The following is a 24,842-nucleotide window of genomic DNA, read 5'->3' as shown; positions in this document are numbered from 1 at the left end:
TATGGATCGGGTGTCACGTTCCGACACCAGGATAGAATATGGATTGGGTGCCACGTTCCGGTACCAGGATAAAATGAGGATCGGAGTGTTACCTTCCGACACCAGGATAGTATATTGAGGAGCGAAGTGTCACGTACCGACACGAGGGGAATAAAGATAATGAATCTTGAAATATGTTAATATATCCAATCTAATGAACTAAATTCCCAAATAAGTATGATGAGGAGGTGTGAGTCCTCATTGATGTGCTTGGTGTTGTAACCAAGGGTTATGGTAACTGTAAATGCTGCATGCTAAGGATATTAGTTGATTTTATGATATTGCTTAATACATACTGTTTTCTATTTTGAGTTGGCCGATGATATCTACTCAGTACCCGTGTTTTGTACTGACCCCTACTTTTATTGTTTTCTTCTTGTTTATTTGTGGAGTGCAGCAAACGTGCCGTCATCTTCGACTCAACAGTAACTCAAGCCAGTCTTACTACATCGGAAATTCAGGGTGAGCTAATGCTTCTAGCTTGGACTGGATCTTCTTCTTCAAGTCTTGATGCCTTGAACTTCCGGCATGGACTAGCTTCTTATGTATTTTTAGCTTCTTAGAATACTCTTAGTTTAGTAATTTGATTATAGATGTTCTTCTGATGATTACTTCCAGATTTTGGGAAATAATAGATGTTGAATTTTAGAAGTTAACGAATTTGGTCTTTATTTAATGAGTTTAAGTCTTCCGCGTTATTTTCTGTCGATATTATATTTGAATGTTAAGGTTAGATTGGTTGGTTCGCTCACATAGGAGGGTAAGTGTGGGTGCCAGTCGCAACCCGGTTTGGGTCGTGACAACTAGTTTCTTGATACGTGAAACCACGTGCTTTGCACATGTATCTCAAGCTATTTTGGACAAGATATTACATAATCATGTAAGATTATTGAAACGCATAGAATAAAAGAAGACCAATTTAAAGAAAAATTTTCATGAATGTGATACGTTTTTAGATATTTCATATTTAAAATCAAAATATGTTAATATGAGATCATAAATTTGAACAAAAATACTTCATTGTTTATGCTTGTGACAACACTACCACTCTAAGTTGTGTGGGCTTGAGATGAAAAATGTTGTTTAATTTTTTTTTTTTTGCGAAACTAAATAGAAAAACTTGAATCTTTATTATAATTTAATTTGGATGGTGGGTTTTTTATGAAATAAATTGAAAGGTTGTTGTTCTTACTTTTTAATAAATTATCATTTAGTCCTCCTAATAGTTGCCCAAGTAATTTCAGATCAGTCGGTGAAGTTTTATATATATATATATATATATATATATATATATATATATATATATATATATATATATATATATATATATATATATATATATATATATATATCACTCTGTAATCAGAATAGAGCTCTGAACTTAAAACCACCCACAAGTCTGGAAGGTGGCGCCTAAACTAGTCGGACTTGCTTGAATCAATAGGCTCAACGGGCTTCTCTGTCTATTCAATTGATTTTGTTGCAGACTCTTCCCCATGCATCATTTAGTAATTATCACACTCTGTTTTATTACAAAGCGAATAATAATTTTTGTTGATAAAGAAAATAATATATATTACTTTGACGAAATTATTAATTATACAACTTAATTATGTGTACGTCTCATCAACCATCTAATTTATTTTTTTCAATAGTATTATTCCGTCACTAATGACCTAATAAAAAAATATGTGCGTACCTATTTTATCTCATATGATTCTTTCAAACCTAAATAGATCGGACTTTATTATATGCATACAAGGCTAGCTATATTAATAGTATTGGCACAACTTCCTTTTATATCATTTTAGATATATAAATCTTTATTGAAACACATTAACATATTATAGTTTTAGGTTGACTGAAAATATATATAAGCTATATCAAGCGACCTTCACACATTTTATCCTTACTGCATGCAACTTTCACCTTCTGACTGATGTGATGATTTGAAATCTTACTTAATTTTAATTTCATATGGAATGTGATTTGAAATTTTAATATGTGTTTTCTTGACCAATTTTGTTGTGTATTTTTTTAGAAATTAATTGAAAAATAAAAATAATTTTATATGTGAATCTGAAAGAGTTTAATGCGTTTGAATTTTATTTGTGGATATGTCATATAACTTTAATGATAGTATTTTAATCTGACAATTAACCCATTATAGCATTAATGGGTTCATATCTACTTGCAAGTGAGAGTCACACTAGCCTATAATAATTTGTACAATTGATGTGCATCACTCAAGTTATTGAAGTTTTCTGAATAGATCAAATAGATAAATTTTCTCCATCAGTTGATAATTTTAGAATCGATTTTTTAATTAAACTAGTTTCTTGATACGTGCAACCATGGGCATTGCACGTGTATCTCAAGCTATTTTGGATAAGATATTACATAATCATGTAAGATTATTGCAACACATAGAGTAATAAAAGGCGAATTTTAAGAAAAACTTTCATGAATGTGATACCTTTTTAGATATTTCATAGTCAAAATACAAATATGTGAATATGATATCTCATATTTGAACAAAAATACTTTATTGTTCATGCTTGTGACAACATTACCCTTCTAAGTTGCATGGGCTGAGATGAAAAATATCGTTCAATTTTTTTTAGCGAATGTAAATGGAAAAACGTGAATAAATTTGGATGGTGGACTTTTATGTAATAACTTGAAAGATTATTTTTCTTACTTTTTAATAAATTACTACTTTACTCCTCCTAATATTTCCCCCGAGTTATCTCTAATAAGTCGGTGAAGTTGTTTATATATATAAATATATATATATATATATCATAATACGGCTCTGCATATTATAACAATCCGCTTTTAGAATTCTGGGAGATGTGCCTAAACTAGTTGGACCTGCTTCAATCAATAGGCTTACCGAGCTTCTCTGTCTATTCAATTGATTTTGTTGCAGACTTTTTTTCCATGCATAATTAAATTAATTATAACACTCTGTTTATTACAAATGAATAATAACTTAGGTTGATAATGAAAATAACATATATAACTTTGATGATATTATGAATTATACAACAAAACTATGTGGAGGTCTTATTAACCCTCTAATTTATTTTTTTCATAGTATTATTTCGTCACTAATTACCTAATAAAGAAAGATATGCGTACCTATTTTATTTCATATGATTCTTTAAAACTCAAATTTATCGAACTATATTATTATATCATATAAGACTAGATATACTAATAGTATTGATACCACATCCTCTTATATTATTTTAGATATATAAATCGTCATTCGGACACAATCACATATCATAGTTTTAGGTCGTCAAAATATGTATAAGCTATCTCAAGCGACCTTAACACATTTTAATCATAATGCATACTACTTTCACCTTTTGACTTATGTGATGATTTGAAATCTTATTTAATTTTAATTACACATAGAATATGATTTAAAATTTTAATATTTTTTCTGACCATTTTTGTTGTGTATTTTTTTTAAAATTAATAGAAAAAGGAAACTAATTCTACATATGAATCAGATAAAATTAAATGTGTTTGAATTTTATATGTGGATATGTCATATAACTTTACTGATAGTATTTTAATTTTAGAATTTATCGATTATGACATTAGTTGGTTCATATCTACTTGCATGTGAGAGTCACACTATTCTATAGTAATTTGTAGAATTAATGTGCATCACTCAAATCATTAATGCTTTATGAATAGATCAAACACGCATATTTTCTCCATCTTTAGATAATTTTAGAGTTTATTTTTTAATCAAACTAGTTTCTTGATACGTGCAACCACGTGCTTTGCACGTGTACCTCAAGCTATTTTGGACAAGATATTACATAATCATGTAAGATTATTGAAACACATATAGTAATAAAAGACCAATTTAAAGAAAATTTTTCATGAATGTGATACCTTTTTAGATATTTCATATTTAAAATAAAAATATGTGAATATGAGATCATATATTTGAACAAAAATACTTCATTGTTCATGCTTGTGACAACACTACCCCTCTAAGTTGCGTGGGCTTGATATGAAAAATGTCGTGTAATTTTTTTTTTGCGAAACTAAATAGAAAAACTTGAATCTTTATTGTAATTTAATTTGGATGGTGGGTTTTTCATGAAATAACTTGAAAGATTGTTGTTCTTACTTTTTAATAAATTATCATTTACTCCTCCTAATAGTTGCCTCGAGTTATTTCAAATCAGTCGGTGAAGTTATATATATAGATATATATATATATACATATATATATATATATCACTCTTTAATCAGAATAGAGCTCTGCACTTAAAACCACTTTTATATATATATATATATATATATATATATATATATATATATATATATATATCACTCTGTAATCAGAATAGAGCTCTGAACTTAAAACCACCCGCTTTTAGAATTCTGCAAGGTGGCGCCTAAACTAGTCGGACTTGCTTGAATCAATTGGCTCGCCAGGCTTCTCTGTCTATTTTATTGATTTTACTGCAGATTCTTCCCCATGCATCATTTAGTAATTGTCACACTCTGTTTCATTACAAAGAGAATAATAATTTTGGTTGATAAAGAAAATAACATATATTACTTTGACGAAATTATCAATTATTCAACATACTTATGTGTAGATTTCTTTAACTATCTAATTTTTTTTTAGTATTATTCCGTCTCTAATGACCTAATAAAAAAACATGTGCGTACTTTTTTTATCTCATATGATTCTTTCAAACCTAAATAGATTGGACTTCATTATTATATGCATATAAGGCTAGCTATATTAATAGTATTGACACAACTTCCTTTTATATTATTGTAGACATATAAATCTTCATTAAAACATATGTGCGTACCTATTTTATCTCATATGATTCTTTCAAACCAAAATAGATCGGACTTTATTATTATATGCATATAAGGCTAGCTATATCATAGTTTTAGGTTGACTAAAAATATATATAAGCTATATCAAGCGACCTTCACTCTATAATCATAATAGGGCTCTGTATTTTATAACAACCCGTTTTTCGAAGTTTGGAAGATGTGCCTAAACTAGTCGGACTTGCTTCAATTAATAGGCTTACGGAGATTCTCTGTCTATTCAATTGATTTTGTTGCAGACTTTTTTCCATGCATAATTAAGTTAATTATCACACTTTGTTTTACTACAAATGAAAAATAATATAGGTTGATAAAGAAATAACATATATAACTTTGATGATATTACAAAATATACAGCAAAACTATGTGGAGGTCTTATTAACCCTCTAATTTAGTTTTTTTCATAGTATTATTTCGTCACTAATTACCTAATAAAGAAAGATATGCGTACCTATTTTATTTCATATGATTGTTTCAAACTCAAATTGATCGGACTTCATTATTATATCATATAAGACTAGGTATACTAATAGTATTGAGACCACTTCCTCTTATATTATTTTAGATATATAAATCTTCATTCGAACACATTCACATATCATAGTTTTAGGTCGTCAAAATATGTATAAGCTATCTCAAGTGACCTTAACACATTTTAACCATAATGCATAATACTTTCACCTTTTGACTTATTTGATGATTTGAAATCTTATTAAATTTTATTTACACATAAAATATGATTTAAAATTTTAATATTTTTTTTCTGACCATTTTTGTTGTGTATTTTTTAAAAAACTAATTGAAAAAAGAAACTAATTCTACATATGAATCGGATAAAAGTAAATGCGTTTTAATTTTATTTGTGGATATGTCATATAACTTTAGTGATAGTATTTTAATTTTAGAATTTACCCATTATGACATTAGTGGGTTCATATCTACTTGCATGTGAGAGTCACACTATTCTATAGTAATTTGTAGAATTACTGTGCATCACTCAAATCATTAATGCTTTATGTATAGATCAAACATGCATATTCATCTTTAGATAATTTTAGAGTTTATTTTTTAATCAAACTAGTTTCTTGATACGTGCAACCACATGCTCTGCACGTGTATCTCAAGCTATTTTGGACAAGATATTACATAATCATTTAAGGTTATTGAAACGCATAGAGTAATAAAAGACCAATTTAAAGAAAAATTTTCATGAATGTGATACCTTTTTAGATATTTCATATTTAAGATCAAAATATGTGAATACGAGATCATAAATTTGAACAAAAATACTTAATTGTTCATAGAGCTCTGAACTTAAAACCACCTGCTTTTAGAAGTCTGGAAGGTGACACCTAAACTAGTCGGACTTGCTTGAATCAATAGGCTCACCGGGCATCTCTGTCTATTCAATTGATTTTGTTGCAGACTCTTCCCCATGCATCATTTAGTAATTGTCACACTCTGTTTTATTACAAAGCGAATAATAATTTTGGTAGATAAAGAAAATAACATATATTACTTTGACGAAATTATCAATTATACAACTTAATTATGTATAGGTCTCATTAACCATCTAATTTATTTTTTTCATATTATTATTCCTTCACTAATGACCTAATAAAAAACATGTGCGTACCTATTTTATCTCGTATGATTCTTTCAAACCCAAATAGATCGGACTTCATTATCATATGCATATAAGTCTAGCTATGTTAATAGTATTGACACAACTTCCTTTTATATTATTTTAGATATATAAATCTTCATTCGAACACATTCACATATCATAATTTTAAGTCGACTGAAAATATATATAAGCTATATCAAGCGACCTTCACACATTTTATCATTAATGCATGCTGCTTTCACCTTCTGACTGATGTGAATATTTGAAATCTTACTTAATTTCAATTTCATATAGAATGTGATTTGAAATTTTAATGTGTTTTCTTGACCAATTTTGTTGTGTATTTTTTTAGAAATTAATTGAAAAATAAAAATAATTTTATATATGAAATTGAAAGAGTTTAATGCGTTTGAATTTTATTTGTGGATATGTCATATAACTTTAATGATAGTATTTTAATTTGACAATTGACCCATTATAGCATTAATGGGTTCATATCTACTTGCAAGTGAGAGTCGCACTAGCCTATAATAATTTGTAGAATTGATGTGCATCACTCAAGTAATTGAAGTTTTCTGAATAGATAAAACAAGTAAATTTTCTCCATCATTAGATAATTTTAAAGTCTATTTTTTGATTAAACTAGTTTCTTGATACGTGCAACCATGGGCATTGCACGTGTATCTCAAGCTATTTTGAACAAGATATTACATAATCATGTAAGATTATTGCAACACATAGAGTAATAAAAAATTACTTTTAAGAAAAACTTTTATAAATGTAATACCTTTTTAGATATTTCATAGTTGAAATCAAAATATGTGAATATGATATCTTAAATTTGAACAAACATACTTCATTTTTCGTGCTTGTGACAACACTACCCCTCTAAGTTGCGTGGGCTTGAGATGAAAAATATCGTTCAATTTTTTTTTAGCGAAGTAAATGGAAACACTTGCATCATTATTATTATTTAATTTGGATGGTGGGCTTTTAGGCAATAACATGAAAGGTTATTGTTCTTACTTTTAATAAATTATCATTTTACTCCTCCTAATAGTTGTCTCGAGTTATTTCTAATCTGTCTGTGAAGTTGTTTATGTTATTCTTACAATAACTTGTATTTATAAAGTTAATAAACAGAAACAGAAACAGAAATAAGATGAAGCAGAAAATAATATAGAATAAAAGAATTAATCCGAGTCCAGAGAAACTACTGTGTGTCCTTAAGAAATTTAACCCCCTTTATTGTACCCAAGGTTATGGATTAATTTCTCCCAAGATAAAACGGATTAAACCTGTTAAAGAAATAGTGGTACCTCAAACTTCTTTAACTTCAACAAACTTAAGAACAACAACAAGTCACACAGACTTAGTCGATTGACACTTTGATTTTATTTGAGAGAAAAATAAATGCAGAGAAAGAAAAATTTTCAGTGATTAAAAAATCAAAAATTGACTTCCTTTTATAGCCATTTTCAGCAAGGAACATGTCTGTTCAGTGAAATCTGCTCGGACTAATTTTATCCAGAAAGTTGTGTCTTTTGGAAAAAATAACAACTTTTTGAAAAATTGTGTCTGTTAGGAAAATAACTACTTTTTGGAAAGTAACGACTTTTCGGAATGTTACTGTTACCCGCAAATTTATAAGAGATAATATTAACTAGATTTATTTGATTTAACAAAAATTGATTAAATAAATTTTGTCCAAAAAGTTTATCAATCAATCACATCATTTGCCAAATCCAAATCCAAAGAAATGACTTTTCATTTGCACTTTGCAAATGACTTTTCATTTTCCCTCCAAAGTAGTTCCCTCACTTTTGATATTCTCTCTTTTTTTTCCCATTCACACTTGCTAACCCAACAATCCCCCACATGAACGGGGATGACTATTCTTAAAACATATGCATGAAAAAACTTGTGTGTCTTGTAGGTAAAGGTTAATCGCATCTGGATAAGTAGGTTTCCCTTTAAATTTTCCGTAGTGAACATATATTGGATATACTCGGTCAATCGATAGATTTGATAACTTTGAACCGTCGAGCTTTGGTGTATACCTAGCAAACATATGTCACACAATCAACCCTTGAACTGTTCTTAGTTCTCATTGTTTTGTTCGTTTCAGCCATGAACACATCTTGGATAGTAAGTGCTTAAAAAACTGGTCTTACCGGATTCTCCTTGAAGTGACTTACACTTCACACTTACATAGGTGATTTCTAAATATGTTATCCCATGGATACACCATTTGATATTCCCTGTATCAAACTTAGAAACCATTAAAAAGTCCTTATGCCTTTATCCTGGTTACTAAACATTGTCTCGTCATGAGAATGAACCATAAAATAATAATAATATTTTTTTCCTTTGACAATGTTGAACCGTCATCAATGACATTGTTTAATCTCCTTGAACCTAGATCTTGGGATCTCCAGTCTTCTAGGTAGAGTTACCGCCACGATGACTTGTTCTTGGCCATAGTCCCATTCCCGTCGATGATTTCTACACTCCCTCTCTATTTAGGCCTCCTGTAAGTGGATCCGACACATTATCTTTTGACTTCACAAAGTCAATTGTGATAATTCAACTAGAGAGTAGTTGTCTCACAGAGTTATGTCTTCGTCTTATGTGACGAGACTTGCCGTTATACATAATGCTTCCAGCCCTTCCTATTGCAGCTTGACTATCACAATGTATGCATATAGGGGCCATTGGTTTGGGCCAAAATGGAATATCTTCTAAGAAATTCCAGAGCCATTCACCTTGTTCACCTGCCTTGTCTAAAGCAATGAATTCAGACTCCATTGTAGAGCGAGCTATACATGTTTGTTTGGACGATTTCCAAGATATTGCTCCTCCACCAATAGTAAAAACGTATCCACTTGTGGATTTTGTTTCAGTTGACCCAGTAATCCAATTTGCATCACTATATCCTTCAAGAACGACTGTATATCTGTTGTAATGTAAAGCATAGTTTTAAGTGTCATCTAAGTATCCCAAAACTCTCTTCATTGCCAACCAATGATTATGATTAGGATTACTTGTCTGTCGACTCAGTTTACTGATAGCGCAAGCTATGTCTGGTCGTGTACAATTCATGACAAACATTAAGCTTCCCAATACGCTAGCATAGTCTAATTGAGACTGACTTTCGCCTTTATTCTTTGCAAGATGAAGATTTACATCAATTGGAGTCTTTGCCCTTTTAAAATTCAAAAATTTGAATCTTTCAAGTATCTTTTGAATATAATGAGTTTGAGACAATGCTAGACTTTTAGGAGTTTTAAGAATTTTAATTCCTAATATCACATCAGCAACTCCTAAATCTTTCATATCAAACTTACTAGCAAGCATACGCTTTGTAGCTTTTATATTAGCAATGTCTTTGCTCATTATAAGCATATCATCTACATATAGGCATAAAATAACTTCCTGATTTGGAGTATCTTTAATGTAAACACATTTATCACATTCATTGATCTTAAATCCATTTGACAACATGGTTTGATCAAACTTTGCATGCCAATGTTTTGGTGCTTGTTTTAGCCCATAAAGTGACTTAATAGGTTTGCACACTTTCTTTTCTTTACCAGGAACTACAAAACCCTCAGGTTGTTCTATGTAAATTTCCTCTTCAAGCTCTCCATTTAAGAAGGCTGTTTTCACATCCATTTGATGAATTTCAAGACCGTATACTGCAGCTAGTGCAATTAACATCCGAATTGATGTAATTCTTGTCACTGGCGAATATGTGTCAAAATAATCAAGACTTTCTTTTTGTCTAAAACCTTTGACAACAAGTCTTGCTTTAAATTTATCAATAGTTCCATCCTCTTTCATCTTCCTTTTAAAGATCCATTTTGAACCCAAGGGTTTGTTCTCTGGAGGAAGATTAACCAACTCCCAAGTATGATTGCTTAAGATTGATTCAATTTCACTATTAACAGCCTCCTTCCAAGAGGTTGAGTCACTAGACAACATTGCTTCCTTGAATGTTTGAGGCTCACTTTCAAGAAGAAATGTTACAAAATCTGATCCAAATGAAGTAAATGACTTTTGACGATTACTGCGTCTTGGACTTTCTTCATTTTGTTCATTCTCTTTTGGTTCTTCTCTTGGTTGTTTAGATCCCCCACTAGATGACTCAAGTCTAGTTTTATACGGATAGATATGTTCAAAAAAATCAGCACTATGTGATTCTATTACCGTATTATTACGAATATCCGGATGTTCGGATTTATGAACCAAAAAATGGCATGCCTTACTATTTGTGGCATATCCAATGAATACACAATCCACAGTCTTAGGTCCTATTTTTAACCTCTTAGGTATAGGAACTTGGACTTTGGCTAGACACCCCCACACTTTGAAATATTTCAAATTGGGTTTTCTACCTTTCCATTTCTCATATGGAATTACATTTGTGTTTGAGTGAGGCACTCTGTTAAGTATCTGATTTGCTGTAAGGATAGCTTCCCCCCACAAGTTCTGTGGTAAACCTTAACTTATAAGTAATGCATTCATCATTTCTTTTAAAGTTCGGTTTTTTCTTTCTGCAATTCCATTAGACTGAGGAGTGTAGGGAGTAGTAGTTTGATGGATTATTCCATTTTCTAAACATATTTCTGCAAATGGAGATTCATATTCTCCACCACTATCACTTCTGATCATTTTGATCTTTTTATGTAACTGATTTTCAACTTCAGTTTTATATTGCCTAAATGCATCTATTGCTTCATCCTTACTATTTAGCAAATAGACATAACAATATCTAGTGCAATCGTCAATAAAAGTTATGAAATACTTTTTCCCACCACGTGATGGTGTTGACTTCATGTCACAAATATCAGTGTGAATCAATTCTAAAGGATTTGAATTCCTTTCAACCGATTTATAAGAATTCTTAGCATACTTAGATTAAACACAAATTTGACATTTTGATTTATTGCACTCAAAATTTGGAAAAATATTCAAGTTAATCAGTTTTCGCAAGGTTTTGTTATTAACGTGTCCCAAACGTTCATGCCATAAACATTTAGACTCAAGCAAGTAAGAAGAAGCAAAATATTTATTCATATCAACTGCAATTACATTGAGTTTTAAAAGGCCATCACTAAGGTAGCCTTTTCCTACATACATATCATTTTTGCTTACTACTACTTTATCAGAAACAAATACACATTTAAATCCATTCTTGGTCAGAACTGGAATTGAAACTAAATTCTTTCTCAATTCTGGAACATATGAGACCCTATTCAAAGTCACCACCTTGCCTGATGTCATCTTTAATAGGACTTTGTCAGTTCCTTCCACCTTTGCAACAACGGAGTTTGCCATAAACAATTTTTCATCTGTAAGTGTTGGAGTATATGTTGAAAATAATTCTTTGTTGGCACAAACATGGCACGAGGCAGCAGAATCTATCCATCATTCTCTTGGATTTCCAACCAAGTTACATTCTTAAAGCATTGCACAGAGATCGTCCATTTCTCCTTTGGATTCAGCCAAGTTTGCTTGATCCTTCTTTTTCTTGTCCTTCTTAGGACCCTGACATTCATTAGCCCTATGACCATGTTTACAACAATTAAAGCAGTGTCCATTGAATTTCTTCTTAGGAGAATTGCTTTTTGGACCAGATGCTTTCTTTCTTTTCTTTAATTTTGTGGAATATTCTTCAACAAAATTTACTCCAGATATTGTTGAATTACCACGCGACCTCTTTTCTGCAGTCTTATTATCCTCTTCGATTCTCAACCTTAGTATGAGATCTTCAACAGTCAGCTCCTTGATTTGTGTTTCAAGTAGTTTTTAAAGTACTTCCACAATGGAGGTAACTTTTCAATAATTGCAGCCTCTTGAAAAGCATCGTTCACAATCAATCCTATATTAAATGTTATGTGAGTATTAAGGAAAAACATAATATTTCTAACATAGGCATTAAATAAATTTATACCTTCAGCAAGGAGATCATGGATTATGACCTGCAATTCTTGAACTTGGGTGACGACAGTCTTACTGTCTATCATCTTATAGCCCAGAAATTTTGCCACAATGAATTTCTTCATTCCGGCATCTTCTGTTTTGTACTCCTTTTCAAAAGCATCCCAGAGTTCTTTTGAGGTTTTGGTAATGTTGTACACATTGTACAGATCATCTTGCAGACCACTCAAAATATAATTTTTACACAAAAAATCTGAGTGTGTCCATGCTTCTGTTAGCAAGAATCGTTCATCAACCGGAGTTTCATCTGACATAACAGGAACATTCTCATTGATGAACTTCTGCAGACTCAACGTAGTGAGATAGAAGAGCATCTTTTGCTTCCATCTCTTAAAGTCGAATCAGAAAACTCTGCAGGTTTCTCAGCCGGTGCTAAGGTAGCATTTGAACGATTATGTGCAATCGTTGTTGTTGCAATACTTACCGTTCCAGCATTTGTTTGACTTGAATTAGGCATTTTTTTCTGTCGCAAATGGCAGATAAATTAATTATTTAAAATACTAACAGTAAAGAACAAATCTTTACACAAACTCTTTCTGATTTAACGATAAAGTTTTTATGTTCGTTTAATCGTTAATCGAATGAATTTTAAAAATTCAAGCAGAGTAGAAACCAATAAAGGTTTTATCTCCAGAAACCTCAAATACAGAAACTGTTAAATTTCTTAAGATTGTTATTCTTACAATAACTTGTATTTAATAAAGTTAATAAACAGAAACAGAAACAGAAATAAGATGAAGTAGAAAATAATAGAGAATTAAAGAATTAATCCAAGTCCACAGAAACTACTGTGTGTCCTTAAGAAATTTAATCCCCTCACTGTACCCAAGGTTATGAATTAATTTCTCCCAAGAAAAAATGGATTAAACCTGTTAAAGAAATAGCGGTACCTCAAACTTCTTTAATTCCAACTAACTTAAGAATAGCAACAAGTCACACAGACTCAGTCGATCGACACTTTGATTTTATTTGAGAGAAAAATAAATGCAGAGAAAGAAAAATTTTCAGTGATTAAAAATTAAAAATTGACTTCCTTTTATAGCCATTTTCAGCGAGGAACATGTCTGTTCAGTGAAATCTGTTCAGACCCATTTTATCCAGAAAGTTGTGCCTTTTGGAAAAAATAACAACTTTTTGAAAAATTGTGTCTGCTAGGAAAATAACTACTTTTTGGAAAGTAACAACTTTTTGGAAAAGTAACGACTTTTCAGATTGTTACTGTTACTCGCAAATTTATAAGAGATAATATTAACAGGATTTATTTGATTTAACAAAAATTGATAAATAAATTTTGTCAAAAAAATTTATCAATCAATCATATCATTAGCCAAATCCAAATCCAAATCCAAAGAAATGACTTTTTATTTGAACTTTGCAAATGACTTTTCATTTTCCCTCCAAAGTAGTTCCCTCACTTTTGATATTCTCTCTTTTCTTTTCCCATTAACACTTGCTAACCCAACAGTTTTTATATTTATATAGATTAGATATTTCACTTTGTAATCAAAATAGGGCTCTGAACTTTAAACCACCCGCTTATAGAAGTCTTGAAGGTGGCGCCTAAACTAGTCGTACTTGCTTATATCAATCGGCGTAGCGGACTTCTCTGTCTATTCAATTGATTTTGTTACAGACTCTTCCCCATGCATCATTAAGTAATTGTCACACTCCGTTTTATTACAAAGCGAATAGTAATTTTAGTTGATAAAGAAAATAACATAAATTGATTTTACGAAATTATGAATTATACATCTTAATTATGTGGAGGTCTTAGTAATTTTCTTATTTATTTTTTAATAGTATTATTCCGTCATTAATTACCTAATAAAAACATATGTTTACCTATTTTATCTCATATGATTCTTTCAAACCCTAATTGATCGGACTTCATTATTATATGCATATAAGGCTAGCTAAAGAATAGTATTGACACAACTTCCTTTTATATTATTTTAAATTTATAAATCCTCATTCGAACACATTCACATATCATAGTTTTAGGTCAACTCAAAATATGTATAAGTTATCTCAAGCGACCTTCACACATTTTATCCTTAATGCATGCTACTTTTACCTTCTGACTGATGTGATTATTTGAAATCTTATTTTATTTTAATTTCACATAGAATATGATTTAAAATTTTAATATATGTTTTCCTGACCAATTTTGTTGTGTATTTTTTTAGAAATTAATTGAAAAAGAAAAATAATTTTATATATGAATCGAAAAAAGCTTAGTGTGTTTCGATTTTATTTGTGGATATGTCATATAACTTTAATGATAGTATTTTAATGTGAAAATTTACCCATTATCGCATAAGTGGGTTCATATCTACTTGCAAGTGAGAGCCACACTAGCCTATAATAATTTGTAGAATTGATGTGCATTACTCAAGTTATTGATGCTTTCTGAATAGATCAAACGTTTAAATATCTCATCTGTAGATAATTTAAGAGTTTTTATTTTTTAATTAAACTAGCTTTGACACGTGCAACCACGTGCGTTGCACGTACATATCAAGCTATTTTGGACAACATATTACATAATCATTTAAGATTATTGCAAAACAGAGTAATAAATGACCAATTTTGAGAAAAACTTTCATGAATGTGATACCTTTTTAGATATTCATATTTAAAATCAAAATATGTAAATATTAGATCTCAAATTTAAACAAAAATAATTCATTGTTCATGCCTGTGACAACACTACCCCTCTATGTTGTGTGGGCTTTAAATGAAAAATGTCGTTCAAATTTTTTTTAGCGAAACTAAATGAAAAAATTTGAATATCTTTTATTATTTAATTTGGATGGTGGGCTTTTATGCAATAATTTGAAAGGTTATTTTTCTTACTTTATAATAAACTACCATTTTACTCCTCCTAATAGTTGCCCCGAGTTATATCAGATCAGTTGGTGAAGTTGTTTTAATTTGGCAATTTTTGAACTATTTCTTTTACTATAGTAAATTAATTGACGGAAATTTTTTAGATAATTAATTTAGTTGATAATAATTGACCAAATCTGATATTTATTGAAGATCCTATAACATTCGACTTATATTTCTATATATATATATATATATATATATATATATATATATATATATATATTTCAATCTATTATATAGAAGAGTCAAAATTGGGACGACCAAGGATAATATCATAAAATTGTTCATTTTCAAGGGTAAATTATTTTATAAAACTAAGATATTTACTACGTTTTACTACGTGGCTTGCTCAGAAGTCAGATCAACAAGTTAAAAAAAATTCTACTTTAGATTCATGACTTTTCAACTTTAGCTCAAGAATCATAAAAAATAGAAAATTTTGAATTGAATAATTTTTTCAATGTAAGGTTTAAATTTCACATCTTCTTCTCGAATTTCATTAATTGGTGAATTATGATGCACAAGAAAAAGTTACAACTAAACTTTATTTTGGGTTAAGAAAAACCCTTTCTTAAGAATATCGAATTTTGATTTTGATAGTGTTAGAATGAGAAAGATTGTTATAATTGACAGATACAGGAACATATGAAAGATACAGGTTGTTCGACGTGTTCCTTACAGAACGAATCCAACTTGGATAACGACAACGTCAACCCCGTGAATTAGAAGATATAAAGTTGTGGAAGTATTATTTTTTCGACAAGCAACTAGTACAGAAAGGTTCCTTTCATAAAGGAGTTCACAGGCAAGATAATTTTCTTAATCAAATAGGAAAACTAGACAAACTAGAAAGCCGAAGTAAATAAGGAAGTATAATGATGTGAATGTGATTTTAGATCTTGAACGAAGTAGGAAGCATGATCAGATAAGGAAATCAAGTTAAAGTCAAGAAAGAAAAGCGAAGACAAGTTCGAGTTGAAGTAGGAGTTCCACAGAAAAGAGGAGTCCTACATGAAGTAGGATTTCTAGTTGAAATAGGTTTTGTATTCAAGTCCAAATCTATAAATATGATGATATATTTCTAGTTGAAATATGTTTTGGATTCAAGTCCAAATCTATAAATAGGGCAGAAAAATTGCGCACTTACATAGAGAGAAGATCAAACCATGATCAAGAGGTTTTGAGTGAGTTTTAAGAGTTACTTGGGAGTGTTATCAATTTGTGAGTAAAAAGTTGTAAGATTGTAATTAAGAGTTTTGATTACAATCGAGTGTGTATGTAGGATTTATCTAACAAGTTTGAGAAACTTGATGGACGGTAGATGACTTAAACCTGGGTTTTTTTTTTTGTCTTGGGTAGCTAGGAATTAGAGTTTATAATTTCATAGCTTGGAATTAGAGTTTATAACTCCTTAGGTTACATAGGCTTGTAATATTTTGTTGAGACTTGAAGTTAAATAAAATGGAGTAAATCCTACAGAGGTGTAGATCGTTATTTTTACCCTTTATTACTTGGGGTTTTCTGCGATAAAATATTGTATCATTATTTTACTTGCATCATAAAATGTAATTGATGTAATCTTCAAAGGAACATATATAATATACTTGTTACTTAGGCGAATTTGAGGGTAAGAATGCCAACATATAATTATCTCCCCTTGTAACACCCTGTAGCAAAAGAAGACCAAAAACAAGCTTTATAGAAAAAAAATGTACCGGTACAACCAACGGTGGCATCAAAGGACCGTATCCTGACCTATAGTTCGTTCCTGCATAACCGTCGATGGGATCAAAAACTCTAAAAAATTTTAGCCCTGGAAAATTGGTTAAGTCTTGAACGACAGATGGACTTACGGTCTATAGGTCAAATGACAGTCCGTAGTCCCTGATCGTCGATCGAGACCCCCATTCACCCACTCTCTGACAAGAGCTATGGATGACCAGGACGTTCCGTAGGTGGACCTATAATTCGTAGGTGGGAATTAACAGACAGTTAAGGGGGAAATGTACTTGTGTAAACTTCAAATGATCATACATCTTAGCACAAAATAAGTTAAGTGTCCCATGACCTACCCACAGATAGATAATTGAATTATATTTTGATAGCCATCGACCTTGCTAAAATAAGACATCTAAGTAAAAAGTTATGCATATTTTAGTAAAGGCCTGTCGAACATGCTCAATCAACGGAACCAACGACGAGGCGTCGGTCAGACAACGGACCATCAGGCCGTCGTTTGGTCCAACAGCTACTTATCCAGGGGTCTTTTGGTCTTTTTCCACTTTGTTCAAACCTTAAGTTACGTCGTTTTGACCCTAAATAATCAGATTTTAGTCAGTGTAAGCCTAGAAACATAATGAAAACATATCTAAGTCAAATCATTGAATCAAAAGTTAGAAAAATCAGAAGCAAGATAAGAGAAAAAACTCAAGAACCCTAGTTCAAGAACGCAACAAGTTCCAATAGTTCCATCACTAAAACCCAAGTATTTTTTCGTGGATTTCATCACCAGGTATGTGGGATTTCGCTAGTGGGTTCCTTTCACCCATTGGGTTGCTAGTTTTTAGTCAGACTCTGTGGGCAATCAGTTTAGTGATCACACTAGCATGCCTTTATACCTTTGGTAGGATATATTGGGTCTTCTCGATGGGGCGTATACATCGGACTTCACATTTAGCTCATGTGGTTTTATTATCGTTTATTAGTAGCTCCCATAGTTCAGTCATACTCTTTGCGTTGACCATTTATCAGTATATTCAGTATTCTGTTTCAGCATATTATAAATTGGTCAATGCTTTCAGTTAGTTTAGAATTCAGGTATCATGTCAGATTATTATACTTGCTTTTATGCTTGTTCAGTTATGTTTTATTCAACTTTACTCTATCCTACATGCTCAGTACCTTTGAAGTACTAACACATACGTGCTCTACATCATCTCGTGATGTAAGTTCAGGTTCTCTGCATCTAGATCACACATAGATCGATTTTCCAATCTCCAATGCACCAGATTCAGTGGTGAGTCCTCATTCTCCGGGGACAAGATTCATAAGTTTCTCTTCAATATATAGTCTTTTAGTTTCAATTTTGGCTAGATTTAGCTGGGGCTTGTCGTAGTATTTCTAGTCTTGTTTAGAGGCTTATTTCAGACATAGTAGTTTCAGCTTGATGTTGAGTTAATAATTTCATTGTATTAAACTCACCAGTCTTCATATTATATCAGTTTTAGAATATGGTTATTCCCCATCTTTTTATTATAAGTTATGATTTAGCTTCAGCATCAGTTTATATTCTTTAGTATGCTCATGATTATGCCAGCAGGTTTAGATTGGGATCACTTGTGGTTCTAAGTTCTCTACGCATCTCGGGGGTAGCTCGCGGCATAACAAAACTTGGTATCAGAGGACTAGGTGTAAGTGTCCTAGGATATCTGAAAAGCCACACTAAGTAGAGTCATTTTCATAGGTGTGAAGTGCACCACATGTAATGAGAGGGAGACTATCAAGTGCTTTAGGAAAAACTTCACTTTCTTGTTACTCTTATCGTGCTTGAGGTATGATCTAATTTCATTCTAACTTGACGTTCAATGTTTCAGATCATACCTCCTCGTAGAGCTAATGCTAGGAATGCGAACTCTAGAAATGAAAATGCAGCTTCTCCAGTCCCAGATCAGGAAGTCTCTAATGCTTAGTTCAAAAATGCCATACAGATATTGGCTTAGAGTATGACTAACCAAAAAAATTGGGTTCATGCTCATGTGAATGAAAATGGTGGGTCAATAGTAGAAAGGACCCGTGATTTTGTTAGGATGAATCTGTATGAGTTCTTAGGATCGCAGCCTAATGAGGATCCTCAAAATTTCTTGGATGAGATCAAGAAGATCTTTGAGGTAATGCAATTCACTGGGAATGATCAGGTTGAGTTAGCATCATACCATTTTGAGGATGTTGCTCATATCTGGTACAATCACTGGAAGGAGAATAGGGGTGCAAATCGGACTCCTATCATTTGGGGTTGCTTTAGTGAGACTTTTCTCGACAGGTTTTTCCCAATAGAGTTGAGAGAAGCAAAAGCCCAAGAATTCATGAACTTAAGGCAGGGTAACATGACAGTCCAAAAGTATGAACTCAAGTTTAACCAACTCTCCAGGTATGCTTCTCACATGGTCATTGACTCAAGGGGTCAAATGAATAAGTTTTTGTATGGGGTGTCAGATTTGGTGAAATCTGAGTGCATAAATGTGATGTTACTTAGAGATATTAACATCTCTAGGATTATGAATCATGATTAGCAGGTTGAGGGTGATAAGCTTATGGAACATGCTAACGAAAAAAAAGAACACTAGGACTGGGAACTATGACTATTCTCAGCAGAAATCGGGTGGTGGAAATCGCTCGCAGGGTAAGTAGAAGTTTTCACCTCCAGCCCCTTCATCAGCTAGTGTTCCATCCTCCAAGAACAGGTATGACCAGAAGGGTAGAGCACTAGGATCTAAATCTCAGAGAAGTGTTTCAGGCACCAAGACCTACCCTACTTGCCCTAAGTGTGGTAAGAACCATCCGGGCGAGTGTCTTGCAGAAAAAGAGAGATGTTTTAGGTGAAGTCAGTCTGGTCACAGGTTTAGGGATTGTCCTTCTAGACATGGTCAAGGAGGTGGTAATGGTAGAGCTCAGTCTACAAATTCAGCAGCACCAGCAAGTCTCCCAACTCAATAGGGTACCTCATCTGGTACAGGTGGCGGTCAATGGTAGAACATGTTGTATGCTCTTCAGGCTCGCCAAGATCAAGAAGGTTCTCTTGATGTAGTCACTGGTACATTACATGTCTTTGACATTGATATTTATGCATTATTAGATCCAGTGGATAATCTTTCTTTTGTAACTCCTTACATAGCAGTCCAATTCAATATTAGTCTAGAAACTCAACTAGAACATTTCTCAGTCTCTACTCCAGTCGGTGACCTAGTTATAGCTAGACAGGTATACAAAAACTGCCCTGTCACAGTCTCTCAAAAAGTCACCTCAGCAGATCTAGTAGAGTTAGAAATGGTAGACTTTGATGTCATTCTAGGCATGGATTGGTTACACTCATGTTATGCCTCAATCGATTGTAGAGCTAGGATTGTTCGTTTTTAGTTTACAGACGAACCAATCTAAGAATGCAAGGGTAGTAGCTTAACGCCTATGGGTCGATTTATTTCTTACCTTAAGGCCAGAAAGATGATCTCTAAGGGTTATCTCTATCATCTAGTTCGGGTTAAGGATTCTAGCCTTGAAACCCCAACTCTTGAGTCAGTTCCAGTAGTCTGTGAATTTCCAAAAGTGTTTCAAGAAGATCTTTCTAGAGTCCCTCCTAAAAGGGAAATCGACTTTGGAATTTATCTCCTTCCAAATACCCAGCCTATTTCTATTCCGTCTTACAGAATTGATCCATCAAAGCTTAACGAATTGAAAGAGAAGTTGAAAGACTTTATAGATCAGGGCTTCATCAAAACTAGTATTTCACCAAGGGGTGCACCAGCGTTGTTCGTAAGGAAGAGAGATGGTTCTCGCAGAATATGCATTGACTATAGAAAGTTGAACAAGGTCAGAATAAGGAATAAGTATCCCATCCCCAGGATCGATGGATTGTTTTACCAACTTCAGGGTGCTATCCATTTCTCAAAGATAGACCTCAGATCGGGTTGTCATCATCTTAGAGTCAAATATAGTGACATTTCAAAAACAGCCTTTAAAACTCGTTGTAGTCATTATGAATTTGCAGTTATATATATTTGACTAACAAATGCTCCTGCAACATTCATTGATTTGATGAACAAAGTTTTCAAACAGTACTTGGACTTGTTCTTTATTGTCTTTATTGATGATATCCTCATTTACTCTAAGAGTGATGAAGAACATGCAAGTCATTTGAGAGTTGTTTTGCAGACTCTCAAGGATCACCAGCTATTTGCTAAGTTTCATAAATTTGAGTTATGGTTGCAATCCATTGCTTTTCTTGGTCACATTGTATCTACCAAAGGGATCCGAGTGAATTCGCAAAAGATAGAAGCAGTGAAACAGTGTCCCAAACCTACCTCTACTATAGATATCAAAAGTTTCTATGGTCTAGCAGGTTATTATAAAAGGTTTGTTGAAGGATTCTCCTCCATAGCCTCACCATTGACTAGGTTGAATTAGAAGATGGTCAAGTTTCAATGGTCAGATGATTGTGAGAAAATTTTTGCAAAGTTGAAAATAAGATTGTCTACAGCTCCTGTCTTGACTCTACCAGAAGGTTTCAGATGGTTATGTGATCTATTGTGATGCATCCAAAGTTGGCCTAGGTTTTGTATTGATGCAGCAAGGTAAGGTGATAGCTTATGCCTCTGGACAACTAAGGTCCATGAGAAGAACTATTCAAATCATGACCTTGAGCTTGCAGCATTGGTGTTTTCACTCAAGATTTGGAGACACCACTTGTATGGTGTTCAAGTAGATGTTTTCACTGACCATAAGAGACTTCAGTATGTGTTCACCCAGAAAGATTTGAATCTTTTCCAGAGAAGATTGCTAGAGTTCCTTAAGGATTATGATATGAGTGTGCATTATCATCCTGGTAAAGACTATTGTAGTAGCAGATGCTTTTAGTAGATAATCTATGGGTAGTGTAGTCCATGTTGAGGATGAAAGGAAGGAGCTAGTAAAGGATGTTCATAGTCGTGCTCGCTTGGGGGTTCGCCTTATGAGCATATCAGACAATGGTGTAACAGTTCAGAATGGGGCAGAATCATCTTTAGTAGTGGATGTTAAGGAAAAGCAAGACAGTGATCCAATCTTGCTTGAACTTAAGGGTGTAGTCCATAATCAGAGGGTGGGGGTTTTCTCCCAAGGGGGAGAGGTGTAATTCACTACCAGGGTAGATTGTGTGTTCCTGACGTGGGAGAGTTAAGACAACTATTCTTGCAGAAGCCCATAACTCTAGGTATTCTATTCATCCAAGTTCTACTAAGATGTATCGCAATCTGCGAGAAGTCTATTGGTGGAATGGCATTAAGAGGGATATAGTAGACTTTGTGAGTAAGTGCGCCAATTGCCAGCAAGTCAAGGTAGAACATCAGAAATCAAGAGGTATGACTCAAGAAATTTAAATTCCTACTTTGAAGTGGATGTGATCAATATGGACTTCATTATAGAATTACTGCATACTCGGAAACAACATGACTCCATTTAAGTGAGAAGTGATAGCATGACTAAATCTTTTCGCTTCTTGGCAGTCAAGACTACATATTCGGCAGAAGACTATGCAAGGCTTTACATTAATGAAATTGTAAGGTTGCATGGGGTTCATTTGTCTATCATCTCAGATAGAGGTCTACAATTCACCTCTCATTTCTAGAAGTCATTTCAAAAAGGTCTTGGTACTCAAGTTAACCTTAGTACAACATTTCATCCACAGACAGATGGGCAGGAAGAGCGTACCATTCATACCTTAGAGGATATGTTGAGAACTTGTGTGATCGATTTCAACGGTAGTTGGGATGATCACCTTCCTCTTATTGAGTTTGCCTACAATAATAGCTACCATTCCAGCATTCAAATGGCCCCTTATGAGTCTTTATATGGGCGTAGATGTAGATCTCGTGTTGGTTGATTTGAAGTAGGTGAAGCAGCTTTGATAGGGCCACATTCAGTCCTTTAGGCTATGGAGAAAGTGCAACTTATTATAGATACACTTAAGACAACACAAAGTCATCAGAAATCTTATGCAGATGCGAGGAGAAGGGAACTAGAGTTCCAAGTTGATGATTGGGTTTTTCTGAAGGTCTCACCTATGAAGGGGTGATGAGATTTGGGAAGAAAGGGAAGCTCAATCCTAGATATGTAGGCCCTTAACAGATCTTTAAAAGGTTTGGCAAGGTGGCATATTAGTTAGAGTTGCCAGCAGAATTAGCAGCAGTGCATCCGGTCTTCCACATCTCACTCTTGAAGAAGTGTGTGGGTGATCCAACCTCTATAGTGACATTGGAGAGTGTGGCGATGAAAGATAGTCTTTCTTATGAGGATGTACCACTTGAAATTCTTGATCGTAAGGTCAGAAGGTTGAGAACAAAGAAGTCACTTTAGTTAAGGTTTTGTGGAGGAGTCAATCCGTAGAGGGAGCTACTTGGGAAGCAGAAGCAGCTGTGAAAGCCAAGTATCCTCACCTCTTTCCTTCCGATTCCACTCCAGCTTGAGGTAATAGTTCCTCTTTATTTTTCCAGTTTGTACTTACATTTTTAGCATAATTGCATGTACTTGGAACTCAATTCAGTCAGAAACTCTGTTCTTAGTGTTTAGTAGTACGGTTTGCATTTCTCTCCCTCTATTTTAGCTAGTTTAGTCGTCATTTGAGGACGAATGTTCCCAAGGGAGAGATAATGTAAAATCCCGTAGCCCAAACAGACCAAAAATTAGCTTTACAGAATAAAAACTTTGTAGGTGCAGCAAACTGTGGCATCGACGGACCGTATCCTGACCATGGTCCATCCTGCATAATCGTCGATACGATCAAAAACTCCAAAAAATTTCAGCCCTAAAAAATTGGTTACGTCTTGGATGACGTACGGACTTACGGTCCGTAGGTCAGACAACGATCCATAGTTCGTGACCATCGATTGAGACCCTCATTCACCCACTCTTTGACAAGAGCTACGGATGAACAGCACGGTCCGTACGTGGACCTACGGTCCATAGGTGGGAATTAGTAGATAGTTAAGGGGGAAATGCAGTTGGGTCAATTTCAAATGGTCATAACTCTTAGCAAAAAATGAATTAGGTGTCCTATGAACTAACCACAGATAGATAATTGAATTATCTTTCCATAGCCACCGACCTTTATAAAATCACACCTCCAAATAAAAAGTAATGTAATACCCATTTTAGTAAATGCCCGTCAAACAGGGCCAATCAGCGGACCCAACGACGGGGCTTCGGTCAGACAACGGTCGTCGTTTGGTCCGATAGCAACTTATCCAGGGGTCTTGGTCTTTTCCCAATTTATTTAACCTTAAGTTACATCATTTTGACCCTAAATAATCAGATTTTAGTCAGTTGAAGCCTAGAAATACACTTAAAACATATCTAAGTCAAATTATTAAATCAAAAGTTAGAAAAATTAGAAGCAAAAAAAGAGTTCAAGAATGCAACAAGTTCCAGCATTAACATCCCCGAAACCTAAGTATTTTTCCGTGGATTTTCACTGGTGGGTTCCTTTCACCCATTGGGTCCCTAGTTTTCTATCAGATTCTTTATTATATTATCATGATTAAGCCTAGGGTTTCTAGAACTTAGATAGAACTTCATGAACCTATAAAATACATGTTCCAAATAAGATTATCATGTTCATACTCAGATTATCACATGAATTTCAGAACCA

General features: G+C 33.1%; 2 protein-coding genes across 2 annotated transcripts in view; both read left to right on the top strand.

Moving 5' to 3' along the window:
- LOC138338874 (uncharacterized) overlaps positions 1–19,137 on the top strand; it is a 34,964-nt gene extending 15,827 nt beyond the window's left edge. The window contains exons 9-11 of the mRNA XM_069289957.1: positions 9,262–9,380; positions 12,844–12,933; positions 19,042–19,137. Coding sequence (XP_069146058.1) covers positions 9,262–9,380; positions 12,844–12,933; positions 19,042–19,137 — 305 coding nt within the window. The remainder of the gene's footprint in view (positions 1–9,261; positions 9,381–12,843; positions 12,934–19,041) is intronic.
- Positions 19,138–19,170: 33 nt separating this feature from the next.
- On the top strand, positions 19,171–22,331 carry LOC138338873 (uncharacterized). The gene is made up of 6 exons (XM_069289956.1): positions 19,171–19,595; positions 19,741–19,847; positions 20,301–20,425; positions 20,657–21,031; positions 21,278–21,573; positions 22,094–22,331. Exons 1-6 carry the CDS (start codon positions 19,171–19,173, stop codon positions 22,329–22,331), a joined length of 1,566 nt encoding a protein of 521 aa, XP_069146057.1.
- Positions 22,332–24,842: the final 2,511 nt, after the last annotated feature.

The sequence above is a fragment of the Solanum lycopersicum genome, chromosome 10 (genome assembly GCF_036512215.1).
Source record: "Solanum lycopersicum chromosome 10, SLM_r2.1".
NCBI lineage: Eukaryota > Viridiplantae > Streptophyta > Magnoliopsida > Solanales > Solanaceae > Solanum > Solanum lycopersicum.
This window is presented reverse-complemented; position numbering and strand designations above follow the sequence as displayed.